Raw genomic sequence first — 27,976 nt, 5'->3', positions numbered from 1 at the left:
TTTCATGTTTGTTTTTAGGGGATGGGAAAAAAAAACTATTTAATTTTAATTCTGTTATTCCTGTTAGTTGGGGCTGTGCTAAGTTTTAGTAGTGTGGAACATGGAGAAAGAACCTTCTGTAGGGAATGATAAGGCATCAAGGGAGATAAATGTATTTAGTTTTAAAAGCAACCGTTCTCAGCTGCTCAGCAAGTTAAGATAATAGAGTAATTCCTGGGGAAGCAGGCTGGAAAGTAAAGTCCAAATGACAGGTCGTGGCCTAAATAACAACTTCAGCAAGTGTGTTTGCGTGCACAGAAGAAAAAGAGAAGATACACACTGGTTAACTCTGCCCTCTTATTAATATTGTTTTGCTGATTAATATTTCTCTTACGGGAGGAGTCAGTTATAATCTCGATATCCAAAGCAAATGACATTCTTGTGTAACAGCAAGTATTTGTGCTAGGTTTTTACCAGGGGAAAGGTGTTTGGTACTGGGGGTGTATTTTTGAACTATAGCATTGATTCACAAGATTGCAAGAGAAATTCCCCAGGCCCTGGGCTGTCATGCACTAAGCGATTGCGTATTCCCCCAGCTGTTTCTATGCTTATATTAATATCTGGTTTACACTGACAGAGCTTCAAATTCCTGACCTTCAGGAGGATAGAGGTGTATCAGTGTAACGTACCTGCCATTCATTTTTTTTTCTGGAGACCTGGATCTGTGCCTGCTGCTCTGTCAGGCACAATTAATTTGTGACATGAGGTTTGTCTGGTCTAAATGCCAGGGACAGGAGGCCCTTCTCAGCAGGGGTATTTGTGCTCCAATGGGGGCAGCCGGGAGCATTAACCTCCTGTAGCAGCTCTGCTGCAGTTTTGCACCACGTTAGCGGTGATGCTGGGGCTTCTCATCTGACTTCTGTACCTCCAGCACCTGCTCTGCTCTGCTCTCCTGTGGGGTCAGGGGGGACAGGAGAAAGAGGAGTGAAATGGAGTAGCGAGGTGTTGACTGCTGGCATCACAAAGGAACTTTTAAAAGAAGGGGAGACGCATTGCTGTGAAGGGTAGTGTAAATGTGTAGATTGAATTAGGGCTTATTCTTTCATAATTGTAATAATCATTGCAGCACATGTGACTTCAAATACTTGTTTCTAAGGGGTTTTCAGCTGTAACAGGCCAGCTTGGGAAGTGAGATGCAACTGAGGTTTAGTACGACCAAATACCACAGGCAGGCAGGTCTTCCTGGAAGACACATCTGTATTACGCAGTGTCGTGCTGTCCAAGCACGCAGGCAGCTTCACCGCAGCAGCGCTGGCTCTGTGACTGTCAGTGGATGCACTGGGAACAGAGAGATGCCCTTCTCGAGATAGCGGAGTTCTCGAATACACTGGGAAAACCAATCATGCACTAGGAGTCCTTGTGCAGTTGCTTGTACCCCCAAGCAACAGCTATGTGAATAAAGCCAGTAGATTGCAAATGTCTGATTGAATAAAGGTTTTTCTTTTGCTTCTTTTGATCATTGCTTATTTTTACAGTAGCACCTAGAAGTCTGAGATGAGTCTTTTTGCCCTAGGTGTTGTATTCCTGCAGGGGAAGAAATTCTTCCTGCATTAACATGTTCCTACACTGAATTACCTTGCAGTGTGTGGCTGCCTTCTCAGCAATGATCTCCTCTTGCCCTCTCCTGTTTCCCCTAGGCTGACTGGTTATGGCATACACCACTGTTTTGCAAAAAGCATGATGGGGCACGAAGCGAAGATGGCGATAACCCACAACTTCTATGCGGACTACTACACCATGGCTGGGATTGCGCTGGCATCCTGCCTGGCCATGTGCCCGGTGGTCGGGTTTCTGGGGAGGAGAGGAGGACTCCTGCTTTTCATGATCCTTACAGCCCTGGCATCGCTTCTGCAGCTGGGTCTTCTCAACTGTAAGTTGGAGATGAGAGGTTTTCAGGACCACATGAGTTTGACATGCAAACAAGGGACCAGGAAATACTAGCATTTCCTTTGCCTTTCTCAGATTTGACATGCCATACACCTGCTTAGTTTAAGAAGCTGAATTTGTCTGAAGGATTCCCCAAACACTTGTTGTCTTAGGTTCATTAACAAAAGGCATTGTGTTCTGGATGAGTCCCTGTGGTGAAGCTCATTGAGAAGTGGTGCTGCTTCTCGAGCTGTCACTTAAAAACAAACAAAGAAACAAAAAACGCTTTTAATTTTATTTCAGTGAAATGGCCTCTGGGGAAAGAGCTGAGGGAAAACTTTCCCACTTGAGTCTGCTTCTCAAATGGCCTCTAAACCAAACAGAAGTTAAAGCAGTAGGTGTATGTCCTCTGCCTGCTCTGAGAGTCTTGCTGTGTGCAAGTAATATACAGGTAGCATGGAAATACGCAGCTGAAAGACCCTATTTTTAACATGATGTGTATGTATAGTCCATGTGAACGTATACACGTGATTTTGTGAGGTGACACAGCTTTTCAAATGGGCTGTTCCTGCTAAAAGCAAGAGTGTCCCACCCCCTCCTTTGCAGGTGATTACCTTTCTCTGGCTCTTTTGAGCTGCTTCAGCTATTACAACCGCTACAGAAATATTCCCTTTCCTTTTTTTTATTTTATTTCCTTGTCTTAATTTTCTGTTGGTTGAGGAAGTTAAACTTGATGGATCAGAGAAGTGTTGAAGCAGAGGGAAGATGGGATGTGCTTTGCCACTCTCACAGTTGCTAACCCTGTCCCATGAAACCTCGCTCCAAGGAAGGGGGAAGCGGGTTGAGACATGTTTTGGACAAACTGGATATGAGACTAACACCAGAACACTGGTTGTTGCTGTTTGTCATTTCTAAGTTTAGAAATAATTAAGGGAGAAAGTTTTTTGCGTTGAGGATGGAAAGATTTCACATTCCCGCATGCTGAAGGCAGCCCCGAGCCAGCAAGAACTGTCCATATTTACAGAGCATGTTTCCTGAAAGCGTTTACTAAGTTAACCTTTAGTGAACACACTATTTGTGGGAGTGTAGGATGGAAACAGGGAACCTCTTTCATGACATGGAGGGAACTCCAGAATCACGTGTGTTTGCTCCCAGCCTGGCACAAATGTTTACATTCCCTTTGAGCACACGTTTACCATGTCCAGCAGCCCCAGGGGAGAGCGGGAGAAGCCCCCTGGCCCCACCTCATCCCCAGCCCGTTGGCAGACCTGACCATTCACATGCAGATGCACACTGTGCGTGTGTGCGACCTCCCAAAACTTCACGTTCTTGTGGTGGTGTCCATCAGGGTCTCTCTAGACTAGATTCAACTAATTTTTTTTTTTTTAAGGATGTCAGATGTTTGTTGACACTGTTGAGGTAATAAACATGCAATTGCTTAGTGGAGAGAAACTGTGCCAGAGCCATTAGTCTGCTCCAGAGCCATGAAAATCTGCTTGCAGTTTTTCAACAACAAAAAGGGGTGAGGCAGGTGGGGAGGAACACGCTGTAGGAATCATTACAACCTTTTCCGTAATGGGTTTAGGTGGTTTTGTGAGCAAAGTTGCTAAAACTAAGAGCAGCCATGGGCACTAGGTGCTTTCTGCTACGTTGGCACCCAGACTTCTCTCAATGTCGTGCACCCATCAGCCTTCCCCACTCTGCCCTCGCCCCTTTCTTTGTGAGAAGAGGAGGGAAAAGCAGCCTTGAACTTCAGAGCAGCTCATCTCCCCCTGCCCTAGACCGTGCCCCCCTTCTTCCTCAGAAGAGCTAGACAGTGTTTGGAGAGCAGTGGTGACCCTGCTGATTATGAAATCTGTTACAGCCTCCTGCGTGTTTTAGCTTAGCATAATTTTGGTGTAATTAGCAAATGAAATCAGAATTTGAGAAGGAGGGTGAGAGAGGGAGAGGAGTATTCTCCATTGGCAGCAAACCCACAGCAGACCTTCAGGCTTGCCGTGTTTGGCCTTTCCTCCGGACCCTGGGATGTCGCCTGGGATGTCGCAGGAGCCTGGTGGGAGACCACCAGCAGAGCTGTGCCCAGCTCGTGCCGCTGCCCTTCCCCTTGCTGCCCAGTACTGCTGTGTGCTCCTTAGCGGTTAGGACACATGGCAGCTGGTGGCTAGCGTGACACATGGACCACCAGCCTAGGGTTTTGGCGAGGAATAGGTCTCCCACCAGCGTGACAGTGTTGGTGCCCAGAGTTTTGCTCTCTAACTGAAGCCTCAGGGCTGCAGCACGAGGGCCGTGGCCATTTCTCTTCTCCCCCTTCGTTAACGACAAAGAGGCCTTTGTGTTAATCCCAGTGGTAATTCTGGGGCTCTTAAAAATGCTTTACTGCTGCGTTTGTTATCACTCTCATTAGCATGCTGTCCTCCAGCTGAAAGGGGCCTGGAAACGGCATGTCCTATCTGGTGGCCACAGGAAGATGTGCCAGTCGTGGCATGGGAAAGGAGAAATCTATGGGGAGGGGGACTAGGGTGGCATGTGGGATTTACCTTTTTTTTTTTTTTCCTTTTCCTTTGGATAAATATGTAACAACAGCATGTTCTTTTTTTCTCTCCCTCTCTCTCTTATTTTTGTCTTACTCTAACTTCTGTGGTCTTGGATCCAGTGATTGGAAAATACAGTCAACTTCCAGACTCAGGTATGGTTTACAGATGAGTCTGCGTCACGCAGGAAGCGCTCCCCCGGGAGCAGGTAGATCCGAAAGGCCAGGGCCAAAGCACCCAGAGCGGAGCTGCCGCTGCAGAGGGATGCAGGGGGAAAGCCCACTTCTACACAGTGCCTTGGGACCCCGCTCGTAGGCAGGCCTGTTGTTTATATGCAGTCTCTTGGTGTAGCATCCCCTCTACATAGTCTGACTTGCCTCTGCATGTCAAGAGAAGGTGCAGACATCCCCCAAGGTTTATTTTTACATATGGGGCAAGGCTTTCTCAGAAAGTCTCCTCAGAAGCAGCATTCCCAGTTTGGTCTTTTCCAGAAAGATCTGAGTCCCTTCTGATAAAGGGGACTTAGGCACCTTAGAAAATACTTCCCTGGGCACCTTATCCCAGCCTGAAGTACTGTAATAGCAATGCAGTGCAGGCTACAGGGGAACAAAATTTACCCTTCTGTATTTGATTTAACGGACCTGTCCTTGCCCAGCCTTTCCAAGGTCTGCTCAGCTGAGCAGTCACGACCCTGCAGGGTCAGTGGTGCAGCCTCACCCGCTACGCAAGAGTTGCCAGGGAGCCTCAGAGACTCATAGTTTGCAAGGTGCCGTGCTCACGTCCTTATCTGCTGGCAGTATTTGCTCTCTCCCGCAGACTTGGGGTGCACTGCAGAAAGGGCTTAGCCCTGAGCAGGCTGTAGCACGTTTCAGAAGTTGTAACCTAATTGCTCCCGAACACCTTTTGCTCTCCTGAAAGCTGATACATTCAGCAAGAAGAAAAGCAGGTGTTACTTTTCGTTGGATCCAACCAAGAAAGTGCACCTGCTTGGGACTGCACGCTGATGAGCAGCCCTTCCTCTGGGCAGCTCTTGGGACTTGGCTGGAGGAAGGTGGGGGGCGTTTGCTGCAGAGCTCCAGTCCTGTCCCCAGCGCTCCTGTTAGGCACCGTGTGTTCCCCTCGTCTGGCCCAACAGTCTCTGCGAACAACATGGCCTCCTCGCTGGCCAGGACAGCCCACGTGAGCTTGTACAACCCTGGGTCAGATATCCCAACCCTGCCTGCAGAAGGTGATGAGCGAGGGTCAAGCGAGGGACGTATTGTCATCGTGGCCCGGAGGCAGTTTCCTTTAGCTTTGTTTATATTTACTGCGGTTTCTCCCTGTGCTTGATAGACGCTGTTCGCTCCCAGAACCCTTGCTGCCATCCAGCCGTGAAATGATTGAGCAAACAGCCTTGCTGGACACAGTGACTTAGGGGAGTGCTTCAGCATCCTTGGCATCGGCTTTTCTCGCCCAGAGTTGCCAGGCGAAGGCTGTCAAGCTGGGGGTTACAACAGAGTTTGTAGACTGATCACGTGCAGGGGCTTAGCACGGAGATGGGAGCACTTAATTATTTCTTTCCCCTCTTGTCCTGCAAGCCTCTCCAGTGCCTAAGCCACCGAGCTGTACCAGATGTTTGGCAGCTTGATGAACGCTGCCTGCCTCCGCCTGTCTGTCAAACGTGGGAGGGAAGTGGCTGGTGCCTAAAAGACTGCCCAAAGATGTGTTTTTTCTTGGGTTTTACCTTTTTGTGGTGGCTGGGCATAAATAATTCAGAGATCGCTGCCATTTTTGGTGTGACTTTATGATTTTTTTCACATATGTTTGTGTCTCTGGTGCTTGGGAAATGGATTTTATAAATACCAGTTTTAAATTAGTATTACAGAAATGACTCAAATTCTTGTCTAGGGAGAATGAGTAACATAAACCTGTTTTCTTGTTTTCTTCCTTGGAAGTTTGGCCTCTTTCTCACTTTTTATGAACACACTTGTCTTGACAGGTATGAGCGACAGCGTCAAAGACAAATTCTCTACTGCGTTTTCCATTGTGGGTATGTTTTCTTCGCATGCCGTTGGAAGCCTCAGCGTATTCTTCTGTGCTGAAATCACACCCACGGTAATCAGGTGAGACATTGGAGCCCCCCTCTTCAAAAGACGGGGGCAAAAATATCCTCATTTAATTGATAACTGGCTCTGTAACTTAACACATTGTATGGGAGGGGAAATCCCCCATAATTGGAGACCTCGCAGCGATTTTTGGGCTGCTCTTTAATTTAATGTCGCTGCAGTCAGTCTGCCTAAATAAATGCCTGTCTGTAGACAGAGAGGCTTTGCTTCCGATGGCTCCACCTTGTGTCCCATCATGGTGATTATCGGCAGGCCAGGCATCATACAAATTGCATTTGTTTGCAGTGCAGTATGGTCTTAAATACTTCGCTGAACCAGATCGTGCAGTTGAACCGTGCTTCTGCTTCGCTTACTCTGCTGGATTTGTACAAACAGTGACCATGTGAGTCTACGGCTTGATACTAAAAGAGAAATTCCACGAGCGTGCAGGGGAGGACGTAGGTGCAGGCAATCCCTGCCTCCCTAGGGCAGGTTAATCAGGCCAGCTATAGGGGTGCTTCGGTGGAAAGGAGGTCTTGCAACATGCAGTGTTAAATGCTTCTGGTGCGTATAGGTGCTCTGCAAGTCTGCCTCTCCTACAGCAGCACCAGCGTGAGTGGTCTGCCTTTATTGCAGATAAAGTCATCTTTCTCTTTGCACCCAGATCTATCTTAGCAGGGGCTCAAAGTTTTTCTAAAAAGGAGCGCTTTCATCCTGGGGAGTAGTAGAAATCAGGCAGATGACCTTCGCTGGAGAACTTCCCATAAAATGTCTTTTTTGTGTAGTCAGGGTTTTGTAACATTTTATGTATTCACTGTTATCTTTCACAGCACAAAGGTTGTGCTTGTGTGTTCTGCATTATGCTTTCAGCAATGCCACAGGGATTCAGGAGTCCGCCCTGACTCCATTGAATTTCATACAATCATAGAATCACAGACTGCTTTGGGACGGAAGGGACCTGTAAAGGCCATCTAGTCCAGCCCCCCTGCAATGGGCAGGGACATCTTCAACTAGATCAGGTTGCTCAGAGCCCCGTCCAACCTGACCTTGAATGTTTCCAAGGATGGGGCATCTACCACTTCTCTGGGCAACCCGTTCCAGTGTTTCACCACCCTCATCATGAAAAATTTTTTCCTTGTGTTCAGTCTAAATCCCGGGAATGTAGGCCATATGGGTGGGAGGGAGAGAGGGTGGAGGGAAGAGGATACTCTTTTTTTTCTTTTTCTCTCCAAATTATATGCCCATTCAATAACTTTGCAAAAGTATTATAGCAAAACTGTCAGCTGAGTAGCCAGAGTCTCCTTGGTCCGTGGCCTTTCTTCCAAGCTATCTGACTTTGCGAATGTATTTTACAGATAACGTTATTTCTGCAGGGAAAGGCAGTGTGAGTGGTGAGGAGATTATACGGCAGCCTGAAACACTAACAGCTATTTACTTATGTGTGTGTCAGTCAGTTTGGTGTTTTTATGCCTCTTTAATTTTCTCCTTGTCTCTGTTTGAAAGCCACATAGATAAGGAATTGGCCACGTCAACCAGAAGAGAATCTGCCAAGTAGGGTCAAATGCGCAGTGTGAACTTAGCAAGGTTTTTCCTTAAATCACTTACGTTGCTACAGGGAAGGGGACAAAATGCTGGCTGGGAGCCGAAATTCTGCTTCCCCTGCCTCTGCTGGGTGACACCGGGTGAGTGACAATAGCTGGATATGCCTCAGGGTCCCCATATATTAATAGGGACGATGACGCTCTGCAGCGCTTTGCAGTCCTACCACCGTGAAGGTCTTGATAAGATCCACTCAGGGCTGTAATTAGGAGGTAGACCACAGGACGGTGCATAAACCTGTCTCAGGCAGAGGTATGGTTAAGCTGCCTTGTGTCTTGCGTTTTGGTGGGATCTGGCTGCTTCCTCGTAACCTGTTCTCCAAAATACTGCCTCGAATGCTCTTTAGTGTTCCAGGCCATCTTAACATGCTTTTGGTTGAATCTCGAAGAACCTTAAGGAAAAGGGAGGCAGAGAGAGCGCTGGGACCGTCTCTGGGGTTTCCCTGATCAAATCCTTTACCTGTAACCCCCCATCCCTGAGGGAGGAAAACAGCACTGCCGTTATCAGGGTAGCAGTGGCATGATAGAGAAGCCATAGCGCCTGTCCAGCTCTACTGCTGTGGTGTTGACATGAACAGTTACAGCAGTGTAGGAGGAAAAGAGCCATCTTCATCGCCAAGAGGTGCCGCCTGCTCCAGAAACACAGAGGTCCCATGCTGTCAGGTGGCACAGAGGGGCCCTTGCACTGCACCCCGGTCTCCTGGCGCTAGGTAGGAGGGCTTCACCAGGAGCTCCCGTTCCTTGTACTGGGGGCTTCAGTACAGAGCTCTTTCCAAATGCTGAATTTAAGCACTAAGTGGCGCCAATAATCCATCTCTAATAATCTTGATGGGAACACCACTGCAGTCTGCACGGCTGCTAAACAGGAATAGGCTGAGGAAAGCATGGTGTGTCCTCTCCCCATCTTCTGCATGCTGAGTTACTACCAAGTGGAAGAGAGATCTATTCTTTTCTCTCCGTGTCCTGCGTTTGTGCCCACCCGGCCAAAGAAGAGTGGGCAGCGATGGCCAAAATAGGAGCTTTACCCATCAATAGCTGTCTCAAACCAAATTTCCAGTGGTGTACAGTGCTGTTTACTGGAACCTGAACCAGGCCTGGCTTTTCAAAGGTGGTGCCTTGCCCCATGAGGCCAAGGGTGTCCTGGTGTGTTACTGAAGCTCTGGCCTAGGCTCTAGCACACAAGGTCACTTATGTACAGGAAAGGCAGGGAAAAACCATGGAGGCTTTCAGGGACTGACTTCAAGAAGTGGCTGAGCTGACTGGACAAAGCCCCAAAAACCTGGTCTTAATTCCATGTTGGCCCCGCTTTGTGTAGGAGGCTGGAGTAGGTGCTCTCCCAAAGTCTCCTCCAGCCAGAGTAGCTCTCTGGCTCTTTTGTACTCTGAGCCATGCCATGTGTCAACTCGTTTGCTCAAGACAGACAAATGGCCATCTGAAGATTGGATTAACATTTCTCTGCTCCCCTGAGCAGTGCTGAGAAGGGCAAGTCCCCTTTCTTAGGTTTAGTCTGGTTTGAGCAAAGAATATCAGTGAGGATGTTTTGCTGCTCTCTGAAAAAACACGGTGGTAGCAAGTGATGAAATTCTCCCCTGTCAACAGGGAGGCTATTTCTGAGAACACAGTTTTGGACCAAGATCCTTTTGCAGTTTCCCCATGCCAGGACCATAAGCTTCATGCAAACCATCCTGCCTCGCTGCCGCCGGGCAAGCAGAGGTCGGGGAAGGGGCTCTGATCAGCCATGGGGCCATGCCGTGGGAAAGCCCCCCACAGCAGCTGCTGCCAGGCTGCAGTGCGAGGGGAGAAGCTGGGGCTCGCTGTGGGTGCCAGCAGCCCTCACACTCCCTCCCTCGGCTCCGCTCTGCACCTCGGAGCACGTTTGAAGTACAGACGCTGGCCCCGAGCCACGGGAGACCTCGTACTGAGGGGGAGCAGTGCCTCAAAACACCCTGCATGTTCTTGGTTTCCACCTGCTGCCCCATGACGCATGCAAAAAGAGTGTGGATTATGAGGGTGCTGCCTCTCTTGCCCTGTATCCGTTTTCCTGACCTACACATGAACAACAAAAAATTCCTGACAGTATTTTCAGGGCGTTTTGGGTTTGGTTTTTTTTTTCCATTTTCATTTTTGCAGTATAGTCAAACATTAAAAAAAAAAAAAATCTTCTAGGATGCATACCAAAATGTATTTTCAAGCCACCTTCTGCCAGGTTTTGATGGCGCTGGATAAAGTAACGCCTGCTCTAATTACTGACGTCATATGGAAAAACTTTTTTTCCCTCTGAATCTGAAGCCGCTTGACCTGTAATGACAGAGCCATCTTTGTTGTTGTCTTTTCCTGTTTCCTTTCAGCTTGCTTGATGTCCTCCTACAGCGGCTTTTAAAACTCACCTCAGGTCCTTTTCGGGGTCTGAGATACAATTTAGCAGTAGCGAACGCTGATGTAAATGAGACGGGCTTTTGTTGCTTCCGAGCCAGCTTGGAGAGTGCTTTGCCATGCGTTCGGGGCTGGTTGTGTCGATTACTCATGTGAGGGTATTAATGAAGTTGCAGGGAGGCCGGTTGCACAATGGGCGCGTTCAGCTGGGTTTCTAAATTGCCATCGGAAAGCTGGCAAGTTTTTAATAAGGGCTTTTGCGGTATTTGGGGAAATCACTGTTGTCCGTGAAAGATGCTGTGCTGAGTCTGGAGAATTAGAAGATACGTATGTGAATTTTTGATCCAGTCAGCGTCCCAAGAGCATCTTTTGAAACCTGTGCTTGCTGCCCTTTAGCTGCCAAGTAAGCAGCAGTGGATCTTGGAAAGGATCGGGTGAAAATTAGCTTTAACACGGTGGTTGCCTGAGTGATTTTGGCATTTATAGGTTTATAGTGCTGTGATTTCTAGTATGCTCAATAGTCGATGAAACTTTTCTTTCCAAGTAGTTGATGTAAAGCAGTTCGTTTGCCTTCTGCGGTTGTCTTCTGTAAGGTCTGGTTATCGTTAATAATTACATCTCTGCCATTGGGCCAGGAACTGAAGCACCTGAGCCCGTCTGATGACCAGAGGGTTTGGGATTAGGTGGCATCTCCCGGAGGAGATGCAGGAAGCGTGCTGCCCAGGCAAGCTTGATGGGGGAGTGGGGAGCAGGGTGCCAGCGATTAAGCTTACGGGGAGACCTCCCTCTGCAGGCAGCAGGGTCTTTGGAAAACGAAGGACAAGCTGCCGCTCTGAGATTTTGCTAAAACGAGTCACTTGAGGGTGACGCTCCTCTGGCCGGAGACCTCGGTCGTGCCACGGCAGGAGGAGAGAATGGTCTGCCCCAGAGAAACGCCTGCGGTGCCACTTCTGTATGGGGTCACCCAGCAGGAACAGGTCCCGGGAGCACAAGCTGTGCCTCAAACCGAGGTGGGCGTGCGCAGGCGGCCGGGGGTGTGCCAGGCCTGCCTGCTCCGGGGCCGGCAGAGACGCTGAGGAGCAAGACGAGGAATTGCAAGAGAGGTTGCTGGCATAGCCGAGCATCAGGAGAGAGCACTGAATTTGGCTTGCACAAGTGACTTTCACACTTGTGACTAGAGGAAGATGAGGTTATTTTCACACTTTTTTTTTAAGCTTTAATGTGTTTCCACTGTTTTTTGGTGTGCGTGCATGTATGATCTCAACATACAAGCACATTGCATTTAATAAATAAGCATTTCTGCCATAAAGAATATTTTATGAAGTTACCTATGTATAATTTAAGCATTTCACCAATGCTAACCTTTTTGTAACCTTTTTGTGATACAAGAATACACAAGAAGAGCAAGAAAGAGTGAAGTGAGGGACTGACCTCAACTTGTACAGTGACTCAAGAGGAAGTCTCAGAAATTAATCCCAAACTCTCGTTCTCCTATTCTGACCGCTAGCTATGTTCTCTTTTTTTTTTTCCTGAAAATTATGCATTTTATTACAACATCAGTGTGTTGAGAGGTTCCAGCCACAACATGTTTTTATGGAGAAAATATTTCAGCACTCAGTGTTTGGTATAATGGATTGAGGCAGGGGTCTGTAAAGTCTAATCTCCCGTCTCCACTCCTGATTGATGTTAGATACTTTAGAGGCAGCCAGAATTGACTTCTGCACCTACTGCTTCTTGGTGTGTCTTGTCTAAGCTGGAGAAGGCTGGCATGCTAAGCAAAACCCAGTTTTCCCTCACTGAATATGGGTATACTTGGAAATGGGAATAATTGAGAGGGCTGTCTACACACTCACATGATAAAGCTCCTCTTCTCCGTATGTGGGGGCAGTTACATGGGTGTGTAAAAGATACTTAAGCGAGTATAATTATTTCCTCACACTGAGGCAAATAGGCAGCAATGATCTACAACAGCAAAGCAACTCCCTACTGGAGTAACTGTGGAGTATGAAAGCTGTGAGCAAACCAGGTTTGCCTTAGGTATTTCGGATGCTGGGGCGCATGGCAGACAGGGGCGTAGTCTGGGGGACCCGTCGGGGCTGTGGGCTCCCCACCGCAGTGCCGATGGGGCTGCAGTGGCAGGAGTGGGCTGCAGGGCCGGGCTCTTACCTCTGCTGTCTTTGTAGGGGAGGCGGGCTGGGGCTGGTCCTGGCCAGCGCGGGCTTCGGCCGCCTGACCGCCCCCATCATGGAGCTCCACAACCAGAAAGGCTACTTCCTCCACCACGTCATCTTCGCCTGCTGTACGCTCATCTGTATCATCTGCATCCTGCTGCTGCCGGAGAGCAAGAACCAGAACCTGCCCGAGAACATCCCGGACGGGGAACATTACACCCGGCAGCCCCTCCTGCCGCACAAGAAGGGGGAGCAGCCCCTGCTCCTGACGAACTCTGAACTCAAGGATTACTCCGGCCTCCATGACTCGGCAGCTGTGAGCGACGGGATCTCGGAGAACACCACTGCCAATGGGATGAAGTCGATGTAACCGGGTGGATTTTTTTTTTCCTTCTTTTTTTTTGGTTGGGTTTGTTTTTTTCCTTCTCCTCTTTCTTTTGTATTTTATTTGATGCTGTTGTGCAGGAAGAGCAGCACTTTGGGCAAAGGTGTTTTGCACAGATTTTACAAACCAGTGATGGAGCAGACACAGACTTGGGGGAATTCAACTCTGCTGCTAAAGCAACTTTTTGGCATCTTCAACTGTTGTGCAGGTTGCTCTTGAAAAAGTTATGGGGGAAAAGACTCATCTGAGAAAAGACCTGGCTGGAGGTAGCCCTTCAGAACTCTTTTTTTCCTGCCATTAAATATGTATATTTATTTTGATTTATTCTCAAGAAGCACTTTATTTCCTTTTCCTTTCATAGATCACAAAAATGAAGCCATCTTATTATAAGAGGTGCAGCCATTCCAAGAAAGAAACCATGGGGGGGGGGGTGTATTTTCTGTTTTGTTTTTGTGTTTCTTTAAAGGAAAGAGGGATCCACTGCAAAGTTGAATTGACTGAAATTTAGACTTGTGCAACTTTCTTCTGCCTGTCTAGAAAGTCCAAGCGCCCAGGTTGCCTGCTGTGTTTGTATACAACAACAAAAAAAAAAAGAAGAAAAAAAAAAAAAAAAACCAAAACCTGTTGTGACTCTGACTGCATTTTAGGCAGCTTATGTTTGTTTTTATAGCCCATGTGCACTTAAAAGTTACTTTCTAAATTAGTACTTTTTTTTCTTTTCACCAAATGCAGTGAAGAAAATCCTACCCAAACAAGCTGATTTTTCAATGAGAATCAGCCTTCTGCATTTTAACAGTCCGTTAATCTATTTTAGCCAGTTCCTGCTGGTCTTTAATAGTGATGTAGATGACGTAAATGATTTGACCAACGATGCAAAAATTAGTTTTGCCAAGAATGGCTTTAATTACCAGGAGGCCGAGAATCTCTGATTGAGAAGAGCATAGACCAGCAGGGACAAAAACTAAGGAGCACGGGCTACGGTCTGTACTTTTATTCCAAAAGGCAGCACAGCTGGGATTCCCGCTCCTGGGAAATGAGCGTCCTGGCATTGCCTTACCTGTTTGTAGAATGAGGGCTTTTGTTTTCAATTTAAGTGGACAAAACGCTTAAGTGACTGTTGGAAAGGAATGAATTGATAGCCTGTGAATAATGACTTACAGTCTGCTGTTGGCCATCTTGAGGCTTTTAGAGATGTTTTCTGGTTCTGACCCAAGAATATACAGTGAACTCACCTAGATTTCCCCCCCTGCCCCAACTGCTCTTGTAGGATTTTCATTCAGGAAAAAAAAAGTTTACTTTAATTGGATCGATCCTACTCTAGGCTAAGCAAAGCGAGCATCCAGTTTGTCTCCTACTGTGCAGATGGCACTTTGATAGTGGCCACTTGGCTTCTCTCCTCCAGCCCCCAAACCAACTCTTTCCTTTGGCTGTTGGCTTTTGGTTCTCACTGTGTGAATATCGTGAGGATCTAGTTCAATGCAAGGTCTTTGTAAACAAACAGCTTTCTTGCATTGCAGTTCACCTCCCTGCTCTCCCTCCCTCTTCTCCTTTCTCACTCAGGCCATCCATTTGTGATTGCTCGGTAGTGCAGACGTTCAAACAAACAGAGCAGCAGGATGTCGATGTTGTATTGAGTGTCCATATGATTGCCACTTTGTTTGATGTACATCTGGCGTTAGTATGCATGGAAAGCGCTCATTTGCACTTTCCTCCTCTACTTTCCCTCCCCCTTCCTCCTTTGCTGTATATATTGTCGATTAACTACTGTACCTAACAACTTCCATCCTCCATTAGGCTGCCTATGTCCTCTTACAGGCCCCAACAAATCAGAGATACGTGCTCCACAGCAGGCGTTGCAGTAAGTAGCACAGCCTCAGACGCTGACGAGTGCGAGGGGACAGGTAGACCTGCAGAAGCGACAGAGATTGTTGTGTTCAAAGTAACAATGTTGTCCTAAAGCTGCTAATTTTTGTACAGAGGATGTGGACATTCGGGTTCTTCTTGAGCCTGGTAAGAAACACTGGACCAGTTGATGGTAGTTTTGCCCAAAGTTACACTACTGGTTTTTTTCACCTTTGCTAGACTTGCTGTGACAGCGAGAGCCCGATCTTCCCTACGCTCAAGTTTTATTGTCGAGCTTGAGCGCGGCTGCTTCTCTTTTTGTTCTGCGATGAGACTTCTGCAGTCTGTGTTCACCTAAGGAAAAAACCCAGGCCTTCCCCATTCACGCAGTATTCACGTGCCAAATTTGTGCAATAACTTCTGCCTTCAATATGAGATGCTTGTTGCGAGCCACACACATTTGGGGGGGGGGGCAGGGTGGAAAAAGTGGGTTCACAACAAAAAATTGAAGGAGCAGGACAAGTCTTAATGGAAAAAGGCCTGAAAGCAGAGGAGCAGGGGCGAGCGCAGAGGTGGAGAGCGGCGTCCTGCCACCCATCGTGCCGTGGAGCCAGCGGCTCCTTCCTTCGTGGTCTCTGTGCGCGTGTGCGCAAGCTACGGTACGGCTCTTGTAGACCATCCGCAAGCCTATTAAACCGGCTGCTTTTAGCACCGTCAGCGGTCCTGGTGTGCTCACCGCTGTTGTCCACAGCACTTTATCGTTTCCTATTCTGGTGGTTGCTCTCTGACGACAGACGGGCCCAGGGAAGAGAATGATTGTTTAAACATATCAACATTTATATAGTAAACAAACTAGGTGACAGGAACACGCAGCAATTTATTTTTTTAAAAATTCTTACGAAATTGACTTGATTTGCTGCTTTTTGGGGTTTTTTTTGCCTGAAACCAGGTAGTCGGTACTGATCTGCAACACGGGGAGCCCCAGCTTCTCAAGTTGGTCTGGCCCTCTGCCTCTGTCATGACAATACAACACAAACTAATTTCCTGCCTTGGCAGCTCCAGTTTTGCTCCTTTTCCTGAAAAGATGAACGCTTCTGTGATTATTTTTTTCCGCACGCGCTCACAGAGCTGGAAAGCTTTTGCTAGGCGTATCTTCTGCGGAGGAGTCGGGGACCAGGGGATGCAGGAGGGGCAGAAGGGAACCGCGGAGATGCTCACCCTGCTCTGCCTCGTCCTGCGGCAGGACAGGGCGCTCCGCGGGGGTCCCAGCCCGCCGCACTGTCGGCCCCTCGGCTGCGTCTCCTCCGCAGCCATCACCGGGAAAGGCTTTTCTCAGGCAGCTCTTGCTGGCCACCACAACAGGGGAAGCGGTCAAAGCTGTCCTGCCCATTTCGGCCTTTTTCTGTGAACCTTCGGTAACCTCTAAGCCCACTGGTGGATTTTTCTTTGGGTTTACCATTTAAGGGCTTTCTTCCATCTTTGTCCGTTTAAACAAAAATGTGAAAGTGACATGATGCTTGATCTTGGGGGCTTTGTCCCCTTTTAAGGTTTCAGTACTGCTTTTGTTGCCAGACACGCTGCAAATGGATAACGACAGTCGCCTGTTTGCAAGTGTTTTGTGGCCGTTCAGAAAGGGGGTTGTATGATTTACTTTTTGGTTTCGTTGAGCAGGCTTTTTTTTTTTTTTTAAATGGAAGTATTTAACTTAACTGTTGCCACTTCCTGGAGCCAAACACTACAGGTCACCAAATTGGAAGCAGAAGTGCCATTAACTGAACTCTGTGAATGTCAAGTCAAGTTGCGCCTGTAGCTGGCACATAAGACAACACCATTAAGTGGGGGGATGATCTCCCCTGCTGTAACTCTTTTTTTTTTTTTTTTTTTGTAAGAAAAATAAAATGACGAACCTCATTTTAAATGTATTGTGTAAAATGTTTCGGGAAAGGAGTACGGTGTGTTATGTCTAGTGGGTGAGACCTCCCTCCCCATTTCAGTTTCTGATGAAGTTTTAAAGAATCGTGTTACTGTATGTTTTGATCATGAATAGTCTGGTGGTGCTTCCTCATAGCACAAGCTTAAATCAAGTACTGAAAACAGTCTTACAAGCTAAATGTCTGCATGATGTTACATCTGTTGTACTTACTGAAAAGAACTTTGTATGTAAATGTACAGAATAAAATGACGTTGTCCCATCAGTTGGCTCTCCTTGGTCTGGCTCCCTCACAGTGACTTTGGAAACAGCAGCTAATGTCGGCGACACCTCAGCAAACAGTCCTACCCTCCTCTACAAACAGAATGAGCTGGTTGTAAATCAGGCTAATTAAATCAGCGCATTGATTTGCAACTAATTATCCTTTAGAGTCAATCACAGAAGAAGAGTTGACTCTGTTTCCTGGGTGGTGTAAATTAAAAAGAAAATACCCTCCAACAGTTGCTTTTTACTATTCTGATCTTGACCTGCGGCCAAGGACCGGCCGCTCTTCCCACCAGGTAAGGAAGGACCCTCTGCGCCCACATCAGATCTGCAACGTCGAAGCCGCTGGGTGTTCAAACCCCTTCGGACAAGAGAGTCATCCGGGGCTGCGCCTTCTACGTCAGCAACCTCTGGGTTACCGGTTTTAATTGCTGATTATGGCACCCCAGCAAGGTAAGTTCATCAGTTTTCTGTAGGATGTTAGGACAGTTGTCTAGCAGCAGCACTAGTAGTTTTTGTTTGTATCGAAAGCTTTCACACCGGAGTCGGGGCTCAACTTGCAATGCAATAGAAATAACCTGGACTGGCTCATCAGGTTGCCACGCTCAGCGTTCCTCCAAATTGCTGGGAATAATTAGGTGCTGTGCTGTGGCACACCACCTATCGACAGCTGCAAACGGTCACCGCGCCGTTGGCTCTGTGGTCGGTTTGGGGTTTTTTTTTTGTATAGTTAACTTTTAGCTGCCCTTCTCGTCGAACAAAGCAGCACCTGCGCCTGCCTTTGAAAGGACACCCATCCTACCTAAAAGCAAGTCCAGAGATGTAGCAGCAGGATGCTTTGCGGTGGTGGTAGCGACTGCTCTGATTTTCCTAATGAGCGTGCTCAGTTTACACACATGATGCTCTTCTAGCAGCCTGACAGATTGATCTATTGCTCCAAAACTCAAGCTGGGCTTTTCCCTTTTACACAGCCCTCGGGATGTAGAGAAAACCCTTTGTGAAGCCCTTCTAGTGCTCTCGGTGCCCAAGAGGCAGAAGGAAATGCAGTGTTTAGCACTAGTACTACGACCAACGGGGGCTAAGAAGGTAGAGCAAGGTAATGCTCATTTTATGTTACTGCTTTTCAATACAAAAACCGGGCTTTTTTATTAATATTTGAACACTAAAAGCTGCAAGCTATGTTCAATACTACTACCACAGAGTAGATCAATTGTACAAGGTAGAACTTGGAACTGATTTCCCAGCAGATCCCAGTACCGAACACAGGCCAGATGCTGCAGGCACTTTTATGATGACATTCTCATATAGCAACGTATTTTTTGCTCTACTCACCTATCCCCTACTTAACAGGGTAGCAAATTTGAAAAAAAATAATCCAGCTCCAACTGTATTTAGGTCCAGCTCTATTTAATAACAACTGCAAATTCAATGAAAACAATACAAAACAAATATACTAACTCAATGTCAGTGTGAAAATTGCAATCGGTTTTTCTAAAACAAAAACTCAGGTTATTTTACAATGATGCGAAGTCAGAACTTCTCTGGAAAAGCCATCATTTCTTCTTTGATCCTGTTTTCTATGAGTAAGGTGAAATTGCTGTCTGTGTTTTGAAGATTGTAGCTGACAAATACCTGTTTTTTGGTCTTGCTGGCTAAAACACAAAACAGAGTATTCAGCCATAGTTTGCTCTTACATAAAAGCGATGATAGTATTCAAGCAAGCCTTTTAAAATGCCATAGCATGCAGATTTCTAAGACAACATTCTCCACTCCTGCTGTGCTGGACCCAGTTATAAAGGAACAGCAGAACAAACACCTGAGCATGTTTGCACGTGGGGCAAAACTATGCACGTCATCAAGATGGGCAATATAAGCCTGGTGACCGTCGACTAGTTTTTGGCCTGATGCAAAAAGCCGTTAGTCACTAGAAAGCCTCGCAGTGCTTGTAGTGGATTTTGGACGCTTCTTAAATACAGCACAGTTTAAGTGAAACCACAGACTATACCGAACTCCTAGCACTGAAATCTAGTTTATGAGTTGGTACCTCTATGCTGTGAAAAACACTTACAGAGGGAAAGCGCACAAGAAAGCGATTAGGCCCTAATTAACAAAGTTCTCTTTTATTATGAACGCCTAAAAAGGCCCCCAAAAGCGTGCACCGCTCTTGTCTAAGCCTGCCGTCGATAATTTTGTTCCCTTTAACTTTTATTTATACGGTGTCCGTGAACACTCCAGGAGGCTGGGGAGCCTGGGTTGAATATGATGAAGCCAAGCACAAGTTCCAGGCTACTGTCACGGCAAGTACCTAGAGAGAGGTGCTGTAAAATTAAGCACTGCCTTCCATGACAGAGCTAATTAACAGTGACAAAAATAATGTCCGCTGAGGCAGGAAGACTTAATTATCAGAGTAGAACAGATAACACCAAGAAGTGTTTTATAAATAAAATGGAATCCTACTTAGATTTTACTACGGTAATATTGCAAATTTGTAACTCTCTTTATACACTGCTAAAGCAAAACTTTGTGAAGAATGTAAGCACCGTAGAGGAAAAATAGGCACTAAATTTAAAGTGGAGTTGTGGGAAATAAAAGACAAAAACAAATGGTATTTGGGTCACGAGATATTCCTGGCAGGGAATGAGCTGGGAGCTGACGATCCCAGGGAGAAATCAGACTGTTCTGCTGAATATTCAAAAATATCATCTGAATTTTAAAAATTGAAAATAAAGACACCAGAACTCCTAATAGCTCAATCCTTTTTAAATGGAAAGTTAACTACAGGAAACCTATACATACATATAAAATGTACTTAAACGGCACTTTTGAGGCATTTTCATTACACAAATCAATTTATTGTAATTTTCTGTTCTAACAGGTTACCAGCTTCCTGGCTTAGCGAGTAGAGCTGCTTCTGAAACGCAAGGACTCACTTGCCTTTTAAGGCTTGGCACTACAAAATGCTGATATATAACGCACCACATTGCTCTGATTGTAAAAAAAAATTAGTGCTTGGCACCAGATTTTGTGGTATAAAGTAGCATGTTTGGTAAGCTCTAGTACTTCATTATCATGCCCTAAATGAATGTAATGCTAATTCTGAACTAATTAATACCATTATCCTATCTAACGAAGCTACATTGTACACTGCAGCATCAAACTCAACTTCTTAATTACATTTGCGTGAGATCCAATTGAATCTCCGGGATGCTGTTCCAGTCCCCGGGAACACCGTGAATCCCTCAGGGCTGCCTGCGCCGAGGAGCTCAAGGAGTTCTGCTCCCAGCAGGACCCTTTCTGTCCCCACTTCCCTGGGGATTCATTTGGACACGTGGACTCTTGCGAGAAGGACAGAAGAGGGAAGATCTTGTGCCTCCATGAAGACCATCTGCAACTTCAGAGTAAAGCAGAAAACCGACAAAGACAAGGTTTACCTAAAAAACCCTTCAGCAGGGCTGCTTCCCACGCAGCCTGGCTGCTAACCCCTGTTGCTTTTTGCAGGGAAAAAGCTTCCTCGGCAGCCCATCGTCCGGGATGTGCGGAGTGCCGACGGGCACTACGGCAGCACAGACCTGCTCCTACCACAGGGCAAAGGCCCAAGTCTAAGCTTGAAGAGGATCCCAGCGGGAGCAGGAGATCGGAGAGAACAAGTGTTAGGCACAAGTTTGCGGACCACTCGTGGTGGAAAAGAGGTGGAGGAGAGGAGAACTGTGCCCAGCTGGGAAAGGCTCAAAGAGGCAGAGGTGGTCTTCACCAAGAGTCTGCCAGGCCCTACAGAGGGAAGGTGAAGACACGGGGATATTCAGCAGTCACTGCGGCTGAAAGCGCTGGTATTTCAGGATATGCAGGTAAGGGAGGCACTAATGGACAAGACCTCCTCAAGAATCGGAATCTGCTAACCTGCAGGAAACAAACTTTCAGGATTTGCATTTCTTGACTAGTGAGACACATCTCCTGCCAGAGCAATCAGGCAGGGTGGTGGGAAACAGTCCCTGCACCTAATACAAACAGATACAGAAATAGGTAGGAAGAGGAACAGGAACATGTCGAACGTGTCTTCAGCAATGGAAAACAAAAAAAACAACAACAAAAAAAAAAACAGCCCTGAAATAAGGGAGAAGATAGAGCCGGTGCACCAAATGCAGCTGTTCTGGCTAGGACCCCTGGCAGGCTACACAGAAAACAACGTGAGAATGCGTACGCTGATGCACGGCAGCGCTGAAACTCTGCCCCAGGGCAGGGAACCTGACGTTGCAGAACAAAAGGCAGGGGATGGAATGTGACTGGGAGGTATAAGAAATAAAAATACTGAAGTTCAAATGGCATCGTATGCTACTTAAGTTAGTGCCTGCAAAGACCAGAATGGATACAGCATGGAAAAAATGGTGACAGCGTAGGAAAAAAATATAGATACTGCCTGCCTGAAAATTACCACATGGCAGGATGGTTAAAAAGGCTACCTTGGAAGTACAGCTACAAGTCAGACTTGGCTGTGAATAGCGCCTCTGTTATTACAGAATTTGTGGGACTAACAAGGACTTAATTTCCCAGAGGAAAACTTACCAGTAACAGCAAAGCTTGGTATTTCTAGTCAAGGGAGAACACAGATTTCCTTACCGAGCACTTTGTGAAACAAAGAAGATGCAGAGACGCTTAATGATGATCTTGCAGATCCAATGGTTTCAGGAGAATACGCAATTTTGGAATAAGTGACCGTGAGCTGACTTAAATTGCTGGGCTGACAAAAGCAAGCCTAAAAACTAAGGTGTACGATTTCAGAAAGAAGATTTATTTCTCTTCTCGAAACTCAGTTACGATCAGGTGAAGAGGAAACACATAATTATTGAAAGCCAGAAGCGTATTATTGACTTTCTCTTTCCAACCAAAGGTGAAAAAGGTCTACAGGCCTTCCTCAATACAGTATACCTTAAGCAGGATAGCACGAGTAAGAATTATATCTGTAATGAATATAAAAGGGACTGACCAGCAAGGAAAACAGCAACCCAGAGGTTAGATGGCACAGACACAGAGGAATATTGCCCAAAAGCTTAGCAGGGCCGCTGCTGGCACAGAAAGCTTAAGACAAAATAATGAAAGATACTTAAAGCACAAACAGAAAGAAAATAGGAAGGTGCATTATGCTCTGAGGATAAAGAGTAACCGGTATCCCAGTACCAAGCAACACTATCACTTCTCACTAACAAAGTATGTAAAACTAGCAATGTAAATCAGAAAAGGACCTTAAAAAAAAAAGGCAGCAAAACTTAGACCACTTACTTGGGAAAAAAAAATCAGGTGACCCGGACAGCCTCTCTCCTACAACACTGAAAGAACTAATGTAAGAAATGACAAGTTATTACCAACTCTAGCTATGAAATCTGTAATAAATCTTTAACAGTGAAGATAGCACATGTGCTAAAAAAAAAAAAAAAAAAAAAAAGAAAAGACAGGCAAGGGTGGGAATCACTGAGCCAGCTCAGAGCTGTTAGCTGGACTCCAACACTACGCAGAAGCTTAGAGCAAGATTCAGAAGAAATGAGTAATGAGGAGACCAAACAGAAAATGGAATAAACGGTTACAGTTTATCCAAAGTAAACCCTCTCTGACTACATTTTTACTAACCGACTTCTTAAGGACAATGCACTAATTACACATAAAGAAATCCTATTATGCAGTACCCCATAGAATTATTAAAGTAGAAATGATTGAACCCGGCACGTAGAGAAAGAGCTGCCACCAGGGGAGACCAGAGTGGTTATTAAAAGATAGGTTATCAGGATGAAGAAAGGATGCTACGACTGTTTTTCAAAGATCGGTCTCGTGAGCAATCCTTTTTTTATATACGCGTTAGCGGCCATGGAGAAGAAGCTAGCGTAGACTCGTGAAACTGCCTGACAATACAAACTCAGGACACATCGCCCGTGACGAAGATCAGCACGCAGATAATTAAGAAGAATTACGTGGCCTTTCCAACTGAAGCGACAGAATTAAGATGAGATGGAGCAGCACAGCATCTTGCATTTAAAACCCGGTAACAAGTACGTCAGCAGTTAACCAGCTGGAGCCGCCTCAGGTACTGGTGGGTGACGATGAGGAACCGGCATGATGCCGCCGCCAGAGATGCGAGGGTGCTAGGATGCATCGGGCCAAGTATTTTTTTAGAGCTACAGGAGTTCGAAAGTTAGCATTCAGATTCGGAAACCTGGCTATGTTGGCATTGCACTGGCTATAGCAGGACACTCTTACAGGTGCTGCAAACGGAGGCGTCCCGAGCGGTGCCCCTTACGCGCTGCAGGGACAGTCCCATCAAGCACTGGCATCTGTGAGAAGATCCAGGGCTTCCCGGGCCAGAACTTCTCAGAATTTGGGGGCTAAAAGGTGCGAGGTGGGCTGGCTTCATCTTCAGGCAAAACGCAGGTGCCTTGCACTGTGACCGCCCCACCCGCGGCACGGAAGCGCTACAGCTTCACAGGGAGAGGGACACCGAAAATCCCACTCGATAGGCACCAGCGTGCGCGTCCCCTCCCTCACACCCAAAGCCGGGGTCAGGATATTAAACAACACGGGTCTGGTGGCGCTGGACGTGCCCCGCGGCAGAGACCCGGCCGGCTGAGGCCGGGCAGACCGCTGCCCCGCTGAACGACGTGCATCCCGGCGGCGGCCGCCCTGCAGCTGCGGGGCCGGCCGGCCCTGCCGGGGCCAGCAAGCTCCGCACCCCGCCGCGCCCGCCCGGACCGCGGGTGGCGGCTCCCAGGCCGCCAGGAACGGCTCCGCCCGCGCCTTCCCGCCGCCCCGGCGGAAGGCGGCCTCCCGGCCCGGCTCCGCCCGCCCCCGCCGCCCCGGCCCCGGGCCCCGCACCTACCCAAGCGCCGGGCCAGGCAGGCGGAGGCGGTGTCGGAGGGGTCCCCCAGGAGCGAGGCGGCCACCGGGACGCTGTCCTGCAAGCGGAGCACAGCAGAGGGCAGGGCTTAGTCGCCGGCCAGCGGCGGACGCGGGGCGGAGCGGCGGGGACACTCACACGGGGGCTGCACATGGCGACGGCCAGGCTGGCAAGGGCGGGCGCGGCGCCCACCCAGAGGAAGAGCGAGTCCCGCAGCCGCATGGCGTGGAAGTGCACCCGCTGCTCGCCCAGCCACCCGCTGAAGTCGTGCAGGGCGATGCCGCCCGCCGCCGCCGCCGCCGCCGCTCCCCCGCCGCCCGCCGCCTCCATCGGCCCTTCTCCCGGCGCGGCCAGGCCCCAGCGAGCAAGGCCCGAGCGGGCGGCCCGCCCCGCTGCCCGGGGAGGCGGCGCTTCGACGCGCCCGCCCCGGCGGTGCCGCCCCCGGCGCCGGCCCTGCGCAGCCGCCGGGCGCAGGCTTGCTCGGGGCGCGGCCCCCGCCGTGGGTGCACACGCGGGTGGGCGCGCACCCCGCTCCCTGCGCAGGCTGCCACCCGCCCCGCGTACCCCCGCTGCCCGCTCCGCAGGGGGCCGGGGCCGCGGGATGAAGGGGGCGGCAGCGGCAGCGGCAGCCGCAGGGACGGAGCGGCCCCGCTAGGTGGCAGGGGAACCCCCCGCCTGCCGAGGGACGGCCGGTGCGGAGGGGTTCAGGCGGCCCCGGGGGGAGCCCCGGGGTTTCAGGCTAAGGGGAAGGGGCTGGCGCGGTGCTGTGCAGCCTGGGAACGCCACCCCACCACCCCGGGGGAGGGAGGAGGAGGAGGAGGAGGAAGGTCACGGTGGCCTTGGCTTCGTTCAGCTCTGGAGGTTTTCAGGGTTACAGGGGACCTACTAAGCAAGCGAGTGGGGTTTGCCGAGGTCCGCGGAACATGGGACTGTGAATTAAAGGCCCTACACTGGGTATGAATTTCGTGCCCACCACACTTCTCACCCGAGCGCAGCTAAGCTGGGCCTCACAGAAAAGGATTTTCCTTAACAGTGCCGTCCGTCGCTGGTAAGAATACAGGCAACACGCTGATGGCTGTGAGCCCTTCACAGCTGGAAACCTGTATTTTTGAACCACAGGCAGGGCGTCATCTCTGCCTCAAGAACAAGCAGGTTAATGACACAGACTGGTCTTTTAGTTAGTGTTTCCTCTGCCTCCGATTTTATACGTATTTCTAGAAATCAAAATTGCCGTTTCCAAATTCTAAACGTTCATTTTCACGTTGAAGAAACAGGGGCAAGAAAGGAGCTGGTCATCACTTTTCTTCCCTAAGCTGCTCCGGTTCTTCTGGCATCTGCCAAAAGACAAAATCCTCAGCCCTGCTAATTTCTGCCCGTGCTGCCGCAACGACGCTAAATCCCGGGAGGCAGCTAAGCCCGGCTCAGCTGCCATACCCCGACGTCCCATGGCACAGGATCAGCTCGGGGAAGGGGGGGGGGTCGCAGGCCACCTCCTCTGCCCTACATTTGTGTCTTGCTGCTCGCACAAAGCATTATGGGATGCCTGGTGGCAGACTCCAGCTGCGCCTGGCCCCCGCCTCGCTGCTGAGGCTGTGTCAGGCTTGTGCTGGTCCCCAGCTCTCCCCCGCATCCCCGCTCCGCAGCCCGGCCCAACCCTTTGCCTCCGCAGGGGTCAGCCTCCTGCAAGGCGAGTGTGTGCAGAGGCTGGGGTTTGCGCTGGGGCTCCAAAATCAGCCTTGCCCGACCCCAGGAGCCTGTTGCAAGCTGACACTTAGCCTATGGCAACCGTGGAGATCAGGCAGGCAAACAGGTGACAAAAGCCACCTTGGAAGGGGCGAGTGCTGGCTGCGTGCGCCAAACGCTTCCCCCTGCCTTGCGTTCCTCTCGCTGCGGCTGCGGGTTCGCTCCGCACTCAGCGGGAGGGTAAGGCTGTCAGCTAAAACAGGGAAAGCTATCACAGGCTGGGAGCATTGCAGAAATAAAAATCTAGGCACTGGATAAAATATCTGCCGGGAGCCACACATGTGGTGGTGAGATTCCTGTGATTAGACACCTGCGGGTGATGGAGGAGATTTGCCCCAGGCTTGCTTGATCAGGGGAGAGAAACGGGCAATTTTAGGGCACAGTTCAGCTGAGCTGCTTTAGATCTCTCTTTTGAGCGAGAAGCATCCCCTCCTGACCGATTTCCACTGACTCCAGGGGAGGTTAGGGTGAAAGGTAAGATGTGCACAGCTTTGCAGACAGATTTATTCATGTAGGCAAATCCTTCTTTAAGTGTTCAGAGCCAGTTTCTCTGCTATGCCGGGACAGAGTTGGCTTCTGCAGTGGAGTCCCAGTGGAGGATCTGCTCTAACAAAGCTTCAGCCCAGCGTGTCTCTTCCCACCAAGTGAAAATTTGGGCCTCCTTGCGTGCTAAACCTATGTTTAAATGATCCGCTGGATTGAAGTAAGAGTATTCTGTTTTCTTGCCTGGTCTTTCCACATCAAGTACAAGTTTCTTGTGTTGCTTCCAAGGCTGTCTACAGGTTTGCTGCTCCCTAGGGGGGAACCGCTCCTGTTTCATCACGCTCTGATCTGGTCCTGTTCTCATTAGGAGCCCTCTCCAAAGTGCTTGTAGCTTTCCTTGGGATCCTAAGCCCTGCAGACCTCTGAAGGTAAGCCACAGGGTTCCTCTGCATATAAGCAGTTCTATGTATTTAATGCTTTTCAGTGAAACGTAGCTGCTGTCTGTATATCACGCTAAATCCTTGGTTAAGCTCAGAAGAGGAAAACCACTCATCTTGCAAGTAAAATGCCAAGTGAGCATTTTTATTCGCAATGTAGGTGTGAAGAGTGAGTGGAGATGTGCAGAACCAGACCATCAAGTGTGAAATGAATTTCCTAATTACAGTGCTGTGAGGCCATCACAGCCCCTGCAAAATGTCAGGGGAAAGCACTCCAGAGGCGTATGGAGCCTCTTGCGTTTCCCTTAACATGCTCATCTTTTTTTTTTTTCTGTGGCCATGAAAGCAGTGCCCATTAGTCTGCCTTATTTGTCAGGTATGAGGCTAGAAGGAGCCTCAGCTGCAGTGAGACACCGGATAGCAAACTAATGATAAAGCAAAGACACTGTAGCAAAAGCACTGCGGGTGTATATGGATGCGTATAAATATTGCTGCTCAGATGAGATCCAAGCCCCAGGAGATGTGGTTTAAAGGTATGAATTCTATGCTCCTTGTTCTTCTCCAAAAGTTAGGTTACGCATGAGAGTTACTAGAGCCTAAACCCTGATTTTTACCACCCATCCTCTCCCCTCCAGTACAGTTTTAAGCCAGGAGTAAAACTTTTTCCTGGTAACTGAGGAGTTAAGAGATGTAAAGCACATAGCTATGAACTGGGATGTCACTGAGAGAAGCAAATGTTTTCTGATTCCAAAATGCATTCTGCGCTTTTGCTCCTGCATGAATAAAGTGTGAATCTGACACGTGAGAAAGCAGTTGACCATTAGTGTGTGTCAGTGAACCCTCTGCTGATGCCTCAGGACATGCCAGTTTTCTTGATTTGTTGTCCTTTTGCAGAGGAGTAAATGACCGCTCGATAAAGCCAAATGAAGCCTCCCAGCCGCTCTGGCGAGGCTTCGTGGTACCAGGCGGCTGCAACAGTAGCTGCGCTGCGGCCCCAGACTTTCAGGGGTCCGCTTTGCGTTGAGACCCGGAGACTCGTTGTATGTAGACTTCCCTCAGTGGCACTGGTGGCCGAAGGGGTCCTTGTCTCTCCGCGTGCCATCGGAGCACCCGAGGAGCTGAAAAAATACTTCCTTTTCTTGTCATCATGGGCTTGTTTTTCTCAGCTGGATCAGTGTGCTGATCTGGCTCGCTGTGCCGCCGCTCAAATACTTGTGCTGGCGTCGTGGCAGGCAGCATCAGGAAAGCAGGGGCAGGCAAGAAAGGGAGAAGTGTCTCTGCTCACAGTGTATAGTCACCGTGGCTGTGATGCTGTGGCCATCTAAATCAATTTTAGGTGGGACTGCCCCAGTC

At 48.6% G+C, this 27,976-nt stretch overlaps 2 protein-coding genes across 5 annotated transcripts in view; one reads left to right on the top strand and one right to left on the bottom strand.

The window, feature by feature from the left end:
* SLC22A23 (solute carrier family 22 member 23) overlaps nt 1–17,084 on the top strand; it is a 118,446-nt gene extending 101,362 nt beyond the window's left edge. For all 3 annotated transcript variants that reach the window (XM_087762576.1, XM_087762584.1, XM_087762581.1), the window contains 4 exons: nt 1,677–1,909; nt 4,559–4,591; nt 6,415–6,538; nt 12,675–17,084. In XM_087762576.1, the coding sequence (XP_087618702.1) occupies nt 1,677–1,909; nt 4,559–4,591; nt 6,415–6,538; nt 12,675–13,032 (748 nt within the window). In that variant the 3' untranslated portion in view covers nt 13,033–17,084. The remainder of the gene's footprint in view (nt 1–1,676; nt 1,910–4,558; nt 4,592–6,414; nt 6,539–12,674) is intronic.
* A 1,389-nt stretch (nt 17,085–18,473) lies between these two features.
* PSMG4 (proteasome assembly chaperone 4) lies at nt 18,474–24,347 on the bottom strand. Of its 2 annotated transcripts, none has more exons than XM_087737155.1 (3): nt 24,099–24,347; nt 23,943–24,018; nt 18,474–18,735 (listed from the first exon to the last, which is right to left on the bottom strand). In XM_087737155.1, exons 1-3 carry the CDS (start codon nt 24,288–24,290, stop codon nt 18,614–18,616), a joined length of 390 nt encoding a protein of 129 aa, XP_087593281.1. In that variant the 5' UTR covers nt 24,291–24,347; the 3' UTR covers nt 18,474–18,613. The 2 variants fall into 2 exon arrangements, with proteins under 2 accessions (XP_087593281.1, XP_087593272.1); XM_087737146.1 differs by lacking the exon at nt 18,474–18,735 and adding an exon at nt 18,754–20,474.
* Nucleotides 24,348–27,976: the final 3,629 nt, after the last annotated feature.

Source organism: Nipponia nippon, unplaced genomic scaffold, assembly GCF_047370975.1.
Source record: "Nipponia nippon isolate SJK-2023a ecotype South Korea unplaced genomic scaffold, ASM4737097v1 scaffold_1, whole genome shotgun sequence".
NCBI lineage: Eukaryota > Metazoa > Chordata > Aves > Pelecaniformes > Threskiornithidae > Nipponia > Nipponia nippon.
Note: the sequence above shows the minus strand (reverse complement) of the source record. Positions and strands in the feature narration are given on the sequence as shown.